General features: G+C 43.5%; 1 protein-coding gene across 5 annotated transcripts in view; it reads right to left on the bottom strand.

Annotated features, from left to right (window-relative positions):
* Positions 1-12798, bottom strand: part of KIAA1549 (KIAA1549 ortholog) — a 143980-nt gene that overhangs the window by 61500 nt on the left and 69682 nt on the right. For all 5 annotated transcript variants that reach the window (XM_031665129.1, XM_031665131.1, XM_031665128.1 and 2 more), the window contains 4 exons: positions 11840-12023; positions 9953-10012; positions 8579-8727; positions 3753-3930 (listed from right to left, as the gene is read on the bottom strand). In XM_031665129.1, coding sequence (XP_031520989.1) covers positions 3753-3930; positions 8579-8727; positions 9953-10012; positions 11840-12023 — 571 coding nt within the window. The remainder of the gene's footprint in view (positions 1-3752; positions 3931-8578; positions 8728-9952; positions 10013-11839; positions 12024-12798) is intronic.

Genomic DNA, 12798 nt, shown 5'->3' with positions numbered 1-12798 from the left:
AAAAATGATCAAGTAAATGAATCACTGAATAATTTCATATCGCACTAGTGCCATACACAAAGCAAAACAGAGTAAGGAGATAGGACATGCGCACCAATGCAACTGGTCGCTTCCCCTTCAGCGATGAAAAATGACAGAGATGCTGATGTTCATAGCAGCACTATTCACGATAGCCTAAAAGATGAAAAGAACCCAAATGCCCATCCACAGATGAATGAATGAACAAAATGTGGTATAGCCATACAATGGTGTATCATTCAGCTTTAAAAGGGAAGGAAATTCTATACATGCTGCTACACAGACGAACCTTGAAAACATCATAATGGAACAAGCCAGTCACGAAAGGACAAACAATGTATGATTCTACCTATATGAGGTACCTAGAAAAAACTCATAGAAAGCTTCTGCTTGGAATGATGAAGAAATTCTGGAAGTGGACAGTGGTGATGGTTACACAGCCTTGTGAATGTGCTGAATGCCACTGAAGTGTACACTTAAAGGGGTTAAATTGGTACATTTCTTGATGTATATTTTACCACAATAAAAAAAGAAGGGAGATGATCCTTATATTTTCCGAAATGAAGCTTCACTGTGTTAATTTGGAAACTGAAGTCCTAATAAGTGTCCCATAGGCACTGCCTTCACTGCCCCACCTGTGTCTCTCCCTAAACCTTTGAAACATGACTCATTGAAACGACGTTATTTAAGCTACCAGTTGAGGCGTTATTTAAGCTACCAGTTGCCAACTTTTACAGGAAGCAAATCTTACTCATTTTGGATCCACCACTCCCCAGCCTGCTGCCACACCCACCCCACCCGCCTCCACTCCTCACGGCCTAGGACAGTTGCACTTTAACGCCTCGGACACTTAATGTCCATCACTAGCTCTTTGCTTTGCACATGGTGCCTTATTGCTCATTTAAAATGCTTCCTGTTACATAAATGGATCATCCGTGAAGTGCTACACTTCTGCACTCATTCATCCGGTCTCGACGCCAAATCTTGTCTTTTCAAAAACGTCTTAGTTGTCATGGGCAGGGACTAAGTCTTATGCTCCTTTCATATCCTGTGATGGTTAACACCTGCTATGGGATCAAAAGGTATCTGCTCAAAGACGTAATAACACAAAGGGTTCTTGGTGCTGGTTTAACTTTGGGTTTAGACACCTGAGGGAGTGACGAGGGAGGGAGCAAGCATTCTAAATCAAATGCACCAGGGAGAAAAGCACAGATCAGAGCAGAGGCTACATGGGATGTGGTAAAAAGCAACAAAGTGTGAAAAACTTGTGTTTTTTAATTTGGGCTGAATATAGTGAATATACGTAGCTCATTTTGCACAAAAGCAACAGACAATATAGAAGTATGAACAGAATCAAACTGAGAAGCTGAGACAACTGGACACTCTTCTTAGTTCTTTTGTGGGTGTGGTTGTTTGTTTCCTTTTCTTTTTGAGATAGGGTCTCACTCAATCCCTCAGGCTAGAATGTGTTGGCACAATCAAGCTCATGTGCAGCCTCCTGGGCTCAGGTGATCCTCCTGCCTCAGGCCCCCAAGTAACTGGGACCAAAGGCACACCCTACCGTGCCCAGCTAGTTTATTATTATTATTATTTGTAGAGATGGGGGCTTGCTATGCTTCCCAGGCTGGTCTTGAACTCTTGGGCTCAAACGATCCTCCTGCCTCCATCTCCCAAAGTGCTGAGATTACAGGCATGAGCCACCGCACTTGCCCTCTTCTGACGCTAACCTAGGAAAACCCTGATGAGGCAGAGGTTGATCAAACTGGGCCCTGACACCAGTGTCCTGGGGCTGCCTTTGGGCTATCCCTGGTGTTGACTGAGGCTTCCTTCAATCACCAGCCTGGAGATCCCAGGATCTTTACCCATGTGGTTTTCGATACAAAACTGAGGAAAAGAGGTGCAAGATCAGATGTGAAAGGTGCCCGTATCCTATTGTAATTAACTGTTTAAAATGTCAAGCGCTTGGCTGGAGTAGGGCACGTGTCCTACAATCAGGAATAGCATATATGAAGAAATGTAATGAAGTGCTTTTGTTAGTTTGTGCTCACTGCTTTGGAGGAGAACACATCAATATATGATCGTATCTCACATACACAAACACAAACTGACAATGGGTATTTGCTTAAACTCTCCCATCATCTTCCATAAAACAGAGAAATTATGTCCATCAGCTCTCATCTCAGTTGGTCTCCAGGGACAAGTACAGATTTCACTAGAACCTTCTACTATCAAGGATAATTTTAAAGCTATCATTTTTTTTAAAATTGTCTTTATCTCCTACATGTTATCCGTATAGATTTTTCTGTATTCTCTGATGTCGAATTCCCTCTAAATGTTTACCTCTCCTTTTATTGCTGGAAGCAAGTTTTACCATTGTCTTACCAAGACTGCTTGCAGGATCATAAAGGAAAAACATCAACATTAAAAGAGGAGTCTGGGCCAGGCGTGGTGGCTCATGGCTGTAATCCCAACATCTTGGGAGGTCAAGGTGGGAGGATCACTTGAGCCAGGGGTTCAAGACCAACCTGGGCAACATGACAAGACCCTGTCTCCACAGATTATAAGAAAAAAATAGCCGGGCGTAGTGGTGGTGACTGTGGTCCTAGCTACTCAGGAGGCTGAGGCAGGAGGATCACCTGAGCCCAGGAGTTTGAGGCTGCAGTGAGCCATGATCAAGCCACTGCACTCCAGCGTGGGTGACAGAGCAAGACCCTTTCTCCGAAAAAGAAGAATCTGATTCATATCCTAAAGGACTATTTAGAAAAATACACTCTTCCATGTGCCTCCTTTTTGTTCATTTCTAAATACTCAAAATCTGTGAGGTGGGGCTGGGCGTGGTGGCTCATGCCTGTAATAATCCCAGCACTTTGGGAGGCCAAGGCGGGCGGATCACAAGGTCAAGAGATCGAGACCATCCTGACCAACATGCTGAAACCCCGTCTCTACTAATAATACAAAAATTAGCTGGGCGTGGTGGTGCGGTCCTGTAGTCCCAGCTACTCGGGAGGCTGAGGCAGGAGAATCATTTGAATCCGGGAGGCAGAGGTTTCAGTGAGCCAAGATCACACCACTGCACTCCAGCCTGGCGACAGTGAGACTCCATTTCAAAAAACAAAAAAATGTGAGGTGGAAAGGAAATTACTTACAGCAGCCAGGGCCAGGCAAGCAGGAGTGAAACCTTCCAACAATAATAAAGAAACATCAGAATACCTCTGTTTACACTGTGGAGTGGTGTGAGGATAGGTGGGAGAGAAACAGGACTGAAAAGGGGAAGGATCAAGGACTTCTTTGTGTTAAAAGACCCTGAAGGAAGCCAATAAATTCAGGGTGCACCTCCCAACTTCCTGCATGACTCACTGTCCCCGCCAATGTTCAAAATATGACATAGAAGATTTTGGAATAAATACAGAGCAAACACACTATTTTGCCTCAGACAAATTTATAAAAAAAGCAGCAGTACAGGAATGAGGGACAGATATTAAAGTTGATGTACTATAAATCACTCTAACACCCCACCTACAAAATGCTAGGTAGAAAAAACAGCAGTGGAGGCTAAACCTACAAGCAATTAAAATCCAAATAAAGAAGGTCTTGGTGAATGAATTTTAACAACTGGCACTTCACCATCAGGGTTATACACACATCGGAACGCTTTTACATTCAGAGCTCACTGTCAGAATGAGCCTGGCTTTGGAGCCCAGCACAGCTCAGATGACAACACCTCAGGCACTTACGCTGGGCTATGGCACCTTGAATTCGGTAACCCAAGATAATGGCTGCTCTCTGGAGGTCCATCTTGTTAATCAGGTCCGAAGACTTGACTGCACTGAGTCTTTCTCCATCTTGATCCTCCACAAAGTAGATGAGTTGTACAGGATTGTCATCTCCCTCCAGCCTCGACACATTTACCACCTGAAAGAGCAGAAACCATTCACATTGCAGAAGCTCATGTTTCTGGATGCCCTCTCTCAGGTTGCTGAATCCTGATTGTATCACTCAGGATTTATTCCAACCCTCATAATAAGCTCCGTAAGCCATTCGGGGGCCCAGAATCACCATGGTACTCTCTGTTGATGAGAAGAGGGACAATGGAGAGTTCCTTTGTGTGGAGTAACATGTTGCTTCATCTCGCTCTACATCTTTTCTGGGGCAAAGGGGCAGGGAGGATGCACAGAACCAGGGCTGGCGAGTCCAGGTGGTCTAGAATCATCCCCAAAATCTCTGATGTGCTGACCACGTCATAAAAGAGCATCATCCGCTCAACATTAACTATAGGATTAGGTACACCCCTGGTTCTCTGAAACTATTAATGGTTCTACCCAATCCTTTCTTCAGCCCATTGGTATTTCCTCCTCATTCTTCTAGGGCAGGGCTTCTCAACCTCAGCTCTACTGACAATCCCTTGACATGGGGTGCATTGTAGATGGTTAGCAGTATCCCTGCCCTCTACCCACTAGGTGTCCCCACCCTGCACCACCCAAGGTACAACCAAAAACATCTCCAGACACTGCCAGATCCATCCTGGAGGACAAAATCACCCCCACTCACCACTGCTCTATGGACAATAAACCTCATAAATTCATAATCTTGTGGGTCAAATAATACTTTGATCCATCCCAAAACTTCTCTCTCTGGTGTTAAAAGGCAGTCTTTTTATACCCTTATTTCAAAATCTAGCACACTTGACATATCATACCTTTTCATTTCACTCTATTTCTCTTAATAATATGCAACAATTCTATTGCCCCTTTAGACTCCAGCAAAACTCTGAACTTCTGTCCTGAGAAAAGGATCAGCGATGGCTCCGAGCTCCTTATTTTATACATGCCATTTAAATTGCTGGTCTCTACATCTGCCATTGGCAACATGCAGCTGCTACTTCTCTGTCCACACGTATGGATTTGTAACACCGCCCTGTGCTCTGGACACAGCTGCTGGATTCCTCCTTCATCATGGGAAACTTCCGGCAGATCAGCAATTTCATGATTTCACTGTGAACTCCTTCTTCCAGATCGTGTCTAAAGATCCTTAACAACACACGTCCAAACCCTCTTCCCTCAACAATCTGTTCTTTATGCTTCATCCTGAGAAGGACTCATTGTCCTGCCCTCTGATTGCTATTTCAAAGCCAGTCTCCTGACCACTTGTTCCCCAACCACCTACTCCCTCCCTGACAATGGTGCTGCGATGATTAATTTTTCATTAGCTTCTAGAACGGAATGCTATCCAACGACTACTGAAAAGGAAGTAGATTATATCCACCTGACTTTCTACCCATGTACCTCCTTACTCCATTTTAAAAGTTCTAATAAATTTAAAGAATATAGTTTCTTCTTCTAGAAATCAGTCCCCAAAATCCAGTGATATCCACCTTGATTAAAGATTCTACAAGTCTATCTAGTGCTCTGGTTTGGATGTCGGAGCCCCTCCAACTCTCATGTTGAATTGTGATCCCCGATGTTGGTGATGGGGCCTAATGGGAGGTATCTGAATCATGGAGGCAGATCCCTCATGAATGGCTTGGTGCTGTCCTCGAGGTAATGAGTTCTTGCTCTACTAGTTCCTGAGAGAGCTGGTGTTAGAAAGGGCCTGGCACCTCCCTCCCCTCTCTCTCGCTTCCTCTCTCACCATGTGATTTCGACACTGGCTTCCCTCCGCCTTCCAGTAAGAGGGGAAGCAGCCTGAGGCCCTCACCGTGACACCAGCACCATGCTTTTTGTACAGCCTGAAGAACCATGAGCCAAATAAACCTCTTTTCTTTACAAACCCAGCCTCAGGTATTCCTTTATGGCAACATCAATGGACTAAGACATCCAGGTGGAAAGTAAGCCAGGAAAATCTAATCCCAGCATCTTTTCTAGACTACTGCCTATCAGATTCCTATCTGGAACACTTATAACCATGATATTAAGGAATCATCATCACTTTGGTTAACATTTTCAATTTCAAAATGTATCTTCTGAGTAAAATCACCTCTCTCTAGAAATTACATGGCTAACTAATGTTGAAAATCACATGCAAAAAAATGCATAAAGAATAAAATGAAAATCAACTAAAATTCAACCAACCAAAGAAAATCACTGTAAACATTTTAGCATTTTTGTTCTCCTCTTTCTCCATGAATTCTATATTAACATTTGGATTACATGGAATACATACGTTGGGGCATCTCTTCACCTGAGTTTTGTTTCTGTTTTTGTTTTTTGAGACAGAGTCTCACTCTGTCACCGAGGCTGGAGTGCACTGGTGTGATCTTAGCTCACTGCAACCTCTGCCTCCCAGGTTCAAGTGATTCTCAAGCCTCAGCCTCCCGAATAGCTGGGATTACAGGCACACGCCACCATGTTCGGAAAACTTTTGTATTTTTAGTAGAAATGAGATTTCACCACATTGGCCAGGCTGTCTCGATCTCCTGGCCTCAAGTGATCCACCTGCCTTGGCGTCCCAAAGTGCTGGGATTACTGTGAGCCACTGCACCCAGCCCACTTGAGCATTTTTCTATATCACTCACTAATTTTTTTTAAATGACTGCATAAAATTCCAACACATAAAGATTTACTATAATTTTATTCACCCATTCCCCAATTGCTAGACATCTAGGTTGTTTCAACATTTTCAATTTACGAATTAATTTTTGATGAACAGCTGTGTAACACTGTACACAAATCCTTACCTACATTTTCATGTTTGGTCACTCTGAGGGGGAAGAGAAGCAGAGCATGGCTTATCAGCAATCTATCAGATGGCACATTGGCCTGTATGTGCCACTTTCACAAACCTGCATGCCTGCTAAGGGAGCTTGCATGTCAAATTTAGCCCCGTATTATACACTTTCATGGTGTCCTGTAACTGTTTCACGGGCAGAAGTTAACTCACACTTAGACCTTGGGCTCTATGAAGCCAGGGATTGTTGAATAAGGCAAAGCTTTTATAATGCATTCTCATTTTTATTCTTTGTTGATACTTACTTAATGATTACTCTCAATCGTGATTAGTTTTTAAATTTCTCTGCAACTTACTGCATCTGGCAAAGCAACTATTTTAGGGCTGCATTTCTGGGAGGGGGACAAAGAGTAATGATGAGAGGGACACATTGGTAAAAGGGCTAGAGGATGATGATGCAGTTCTAGGCAACACTTCCCCGCCCCCGCCCCCCACCCACAGCCAATGTCATTTGCATCTTTTTCTCTAATGCCTCTAACCCACCCACCTCCCTACCCTGCCTGCCAGCCCACACCCCCTGCTTCAGAGTTCTACCCTGGTTTCCTGTTTCTGAAATGCCATAGCTCTAAATATACCATTTTCGTAGTTCAGCAAGTCAGCAGTTGTTAAGAAAAAAATCCACATAATTCATATGGAGATGGAAATTAATGACAGCTCCCACCTCCAACTTTCTGTGAGTACGGGCATTTTTAAATGGGTCACGTTTCAATTCAAACAAATCTGTCTTTTGTAACCTGTTTGCCAGTTTACCAAGTAAAGAAGATTTAGGGTAATATGAGACAACCAGGTGTCTCCGGTGGTGGGTACCTGTAGTACCAGCTACTCGGGAGGCTGGGGCGAAACAATCACTTGAACCCAGGAGGTGGAGGTTGTAGTGAGTTGAGATCACGCCACTGCACTCCAGCCTGGGCGACAGAGCGAGACTCTGGGAAGGAAGGGAGGAAGGGAAGAAGAAGAAGGAAGGGAGAGCAGAAAGACAAGACAGACAGACAGACAGACAGACAGACAGACAGACAGACAGACAGAAAGAAAGAAAGAAAGAAAGAAAGAAAGAAAGAAAGAAAGAAAGCAGCTCAAGTGAAGAGAGGCTACACAAAAGGATGTAGGCAGTGTCATCCAAATGTCAACAGAGAATTCATGGGGAAAAAAGAATGGAAGGAAATATGCTGAAATGTTTAGTGATTTTCTTTGGTTGGTTGAATTTTAGGTGATTTTATTCTTTACACTTTATTCTTTACACATTTTTTTTACACGTGTTTTTCAAAATTTCTCTAATTGGCTATGTAGTTTCTAGAGAGATGTGATTTTGCTCAGAAAATAAATTTAAAACTGAAATTGAAAATGTTAACCAGAGTGATGACTCCATAATACCATGCAAGCAGAGAAGATGAAATGCTCAAGCAGAGGGCAGCCCAGCTCCCTCTATCTGATCTCCTGTGGTTTCTTCCAGTTGAATGATTTATCACTACAATGCTATCAATAATACTGACCATTCTATCAAACAGGCTACACTTTTGTTAATTAAAAACTACTATTTGATAAACGAGGTCCTGTGATGATATGGCAACCCAGTAAGACAATTCTGCTCTGCTCCGCAAGGTCTATTGTTATACTACTACTTACTAAGGGCTTGGTAAATATTTGTCTAGACTCCAGTTGAACTGAAATGCTGCCAGATTCAGTGTCTACCCAATATAGCAATCAGTGGAAATCAGAATTTTCTCATGGCACTTCGCATTTACATAAAAATACAAGGTTTTAGATGGAGTGTGCACTCACACACAAGCGCTGTCTCTCTCCCTCTCTCTCCCTCCCCTCCTCCTTTGATGCGGAGTACCTGCACCACGCTGTTCCCTGCAGCTACAGTGGCCCTTCTCCACATCCGCCTTCTGTTGGAAACCTCGCTGAGCAGCTGGGCCAGCTTGCGTTCCATCTCGGCTTGAAACACTTCATTCTGGAGTTGCTTCTCCACGACGCCCAAGAGAACTACATTTAAACGAAAACATACATGGCACCCAAGACAAGTCAGCAGTAAAAAAAATGGGGTGTGTGTGTACGTGTGCGTATGTATTTGAAATTAATGCAAGATTGCCATAAAATGCCAATCCCTAGACAGGAGACAGCAAAAGGAGAAAAAGTGATCATGAACGGGGAGAGTCCAGGAAATGCAGCCTGTGAGTCTTATCTAAGCTCCAAACTCTCAGTGTTACCGAGACTGGTGGCCAGAAGTCCCAGGAACTCGGCACGGTAGGAGCTTTGGTGTGAAGGGCGCCTACACAAGATCAAACATTTTGTCTGCACTTATCTCAACACTTCTGGAATTGGTGTGAGTTCATTGTCTTGCCTTGAGACTTGGACTCACAAACTAACTCGAAAAAAGGAAGCCTGCCCATCTTTAGTTATCTACTTCAGACAAGATGATCTCAACAGACAATCGCTTGCCAGCATGGGAGGAAGGAGCATGTGCTTTTCAACCAGAACTGGTTTAAGTTTTCTTTGAGATACAACCATGGGCAAGTTACTTAATTGCTCCAGAAATTATCTGGAAAAGACCGCTGATGGCAGCATGCAAAGCAGTGAGGCCTTGATGTGGGTGGGATGCTGTGCGTTCAGCAAGGAGAACTTGCAAGGTGTAGGAACCCTGTGAATGGCAACTATCACTACTCCACATGCTCTCTCGTGCCCAGCTAGTTCCTGTGCTGCATGCATGCTGGATGGCTGGTGAGTACGTAACTACTGTTCAGACTTTTGTGCACTAGGTTAGAAAGCCTTTAACTGCAATGCCATACCTCTAAATATCTGACCCAGTCCCCTAAGAAAAAAAAAAAAAAAAGCTTCCTAGGTGACAAGCCACCCTGCTTGTCCTTATTAAACTAAACAAATAACACTTTTAGAAAAGAAAATAAAAAGAGAGAGATCCTTGCTTCTGAACCTCACCCTGTTCTGGGTCAGAAGATTGTCAGTTCCTGTTAGACTGTGCCCCGAACTCGATGTATGAATTTTAAAGAAAGTCAGTCCTTTTTGTTCTATAACTCAGTGGGATACATTCCCACAGCCAAATTTGAATCCCTTTCTCATTCGTTCTTTGCCAAGAATGTAAGGTACATTTTGCCCTAAATTTAGGAAACAGGAAAAGCAGCATCCTTCTCAATACGCCTGCATAAACTTCTTATCCTTACAGTTCCCAAAATATGACATAAGTTAAACATACCTGTTCGGACCCAGGAGGACTTCAGCAACTGAGATAAGTTGAGCTGTGGATACTGGAAGGCTACAAAAAGGAAAGAATTAGGGAAGGAGAAAAACCTCTGTAAAAAAAAAAACTGCCATGTTTACAACAAAGTCCCAACACATTGTCTTTACTATTTAGCTCTAAATACGAAAGAACAAAATGTCCGATTAGCGTGAGGACATGGACAGTAGCAATTTCTGAACACACGAGTCTCAAGGAAAAAGAGAGAGACAAAAAGAAAGAAAAGAAGGGCCGGCTCCAGCCATGTCACAGGACATTGCTTCACAGAGAGGTCACCAGCAAGTTCTCCTTTGAATGTCACTGTTCCACAGCAATACATGTTCACACTGTGCCCCTCAGAGCTCTGGCTTTCCCAGCAATGTCTCAGGGTAAAATGACCACATGCATTGACTTGTCCAGGGCCAGCCAGTGTGCCCCACCATCCGGCATCCTCATTTTAGCCATACACACACTGAGCACAACTGAAAGCGGCTCTTTGTAAATAACAGCTTTATCTCTGTCATCTTTCATATAGAATAACTTCTATAAAGTTATTCTTTTTAATTTAATTAACAATACACTAAAATAACATCACGATTCATTAGGCCATTTGGTTGTTTCATTTTGAAAAACAATTTGAATTTTTTTGGCCTGACTTCAACTCTGGAATCCACTATTTTTTTAAAATAAATGTCTCCCCTTTCCCCCATTGCCTCCATTTGCATTATGAACCTAGTTGCTTCAGTCAGGAAGAAAGGTTTTGTGTTTTCGCTTATTGTTGTTATTTTAAAATTTACACAGTAAACGTCACTCTTTTCAGCATACAGTTTTATGGGTTTTGATAAATGCGTATATATTCACATAATCATCACCACAATGAAGATACAGAACAGTTTCATCACCCCCAAAACACTGCCTTCTGCTACCCTTTTGTAGTCAAACTTTCCTGTGGCCCTTAAGCTCTGACAACCACAGATTCATGCTCCCTCCCTAAGTTATGCGTTTTCCAGAACTCATGTACTTTGTAATAGCACCCCTCTATTCTCCAAATAATAAGGCCAGGCACAGTGGGTGAGCAGGGCTCTGCAGACCCATCTGGCCTAAATCCAATTTTATCAGATTTATATTCTGGCACTCAATCAGATATTTCGTTTGAAAAAAGTGGTCCAGGTGAAAATACTCTGTGTGATACTAAAATGGAGAAGCCATGCCATTTGCACGTCATTACACATTTGTTCAAACCCACAGAATGCACGACACCCAGGATGAACCTTAATGTAAACTATGGGCTATGGATGATGACGATGCGTCAATGCAGGTTGATCACTGTAGCAAATGGACCACTGTCCTGGGGGATGCTGACAATGGGGGAGGTTATGAATGTGCGGAAGCAGGAGGCATATGGGAAAACTCTGAACCTTCCAATCATATCTGCTGTGAATCCAAAAACTTCACTAAAAAAATCAAGTCTTTAACTATTATTCTAAGTGAAGTGACTCAGGAATGGAAAACCAAACATCGTATGTTCTCACTGATATGTGGGAGCTAAGCTATGAGGACACAAAGGCACGAGAATGATACAATGGACTTTGGAGACTTGGGAGAAAGAGTGGGGGTGGGAGGGATAAAAGACTACAAATCTAGAGGAGCGTCTACTGCTCGGGTGATGGGTGCACCAGGATCTCAAAAATCACCACTAAAGAACTTACTCATGCAAGCAAATATCACCTGTACCCCAACACCTTATGGAAAAATAATTTTTTTAAAAATCAAGTCTTTTAAAAAACTAAAAAAATTTTAAGAAGAGGTCTTCCACCAAAATGCCTGCCATCACCTCCCCAGCACGTCTGAGAGGGCCGTACTCACGCTCTGCGATCTGCAGTACTGGGTATCCCAGATAGAAACTGAACTCCACCACACTCAAGTTCCTGAGCAGCTCGCTCACTTCTGATCCATTCAAAAATCCCTGTGTGCTTTTAACCGCAAAGATGATATTCACCGGGCCCCGCCGAGGAGTCACCCTGGAGGAACTGACGGTGATATTCAAGATCTGAAAGAATAAAGTCAGAATAAGCTTCGAAAATAAAACATCCTGCTGAAAGCTTAACCGTGATTTCTCTCTCACAGGTTCTCTCACCGGTTTTTTTAAAGGAGGTGAAGTTTTTAAAGGAAACATAACTGGCTTTCTAACCTGGTTCCCTTTTGTAAGAGTTTAACTGCTCAGTTTATTGAAAATGTTTCTTACATTAAGTGAAGAACTGAGCACATGTATAGCTCCTCCCACCCCAAATCCCACTGAAATAACAATAGGCTGAACAAAGGGGAAGAAATCCACAACAGCACTGAGAATGGAAGAAACCCAGAGATTCCGTCAAACCTCTGGGGGATGGAGAAAGGATGGGATCGGATTGATATAAACCAGAACAGAGAAAGCCAGGATCCAAAACATACACAAGCACGAGCTGCAGCAGAGCCGAGGGCCACGCTCCCCAAGAGGACCAGGAGGGGCCTGTGGCAGAGATCAGCAGGAATGAGGCCAAGAGCAGGCTATGCAGCGGCAATCAGTATAATTAATTACATGCTGTGCCAAAGAGCTGAGGCCATTGCCTTCCTCCTCTGTCCTTCCTAACTGCCACACCCAGAGCAGCAGAGGTGCTAGCAGCAGCCAGGCCCTCACCCAGAACAAGCCAAAGAACAGCTCCCTGGGGAAAACAAACCCCTGCCTAAGAGGACTATGCAGGTCTGGGCCCTAACCAAGAAGGTCGGCAGAGGCTAAGATAACTCCCGTGCACACCAGAGACAAAGAAGGAAAGAAAATGAATGAA

The sequence above is a fragment of the Papio anubis genome, chromosome 4 (genome assembly GCF_008728515.1).
Source record: "Papio anubis isolate 15944 chromosome 4, Panubis1.0, whole genome shotgun sequence".
In the NCBI taxonomy this organism is placed as follows: Eukaryota; Metazoa; Chordata; class Mammalia; order Primates; family Cercopithecidae; genus Papio; species Papio anubis.
Note: the sequence above shows the minus strand (reverse complement) of the source record. Positions and strands in the feature narration are given on the sequence as shown.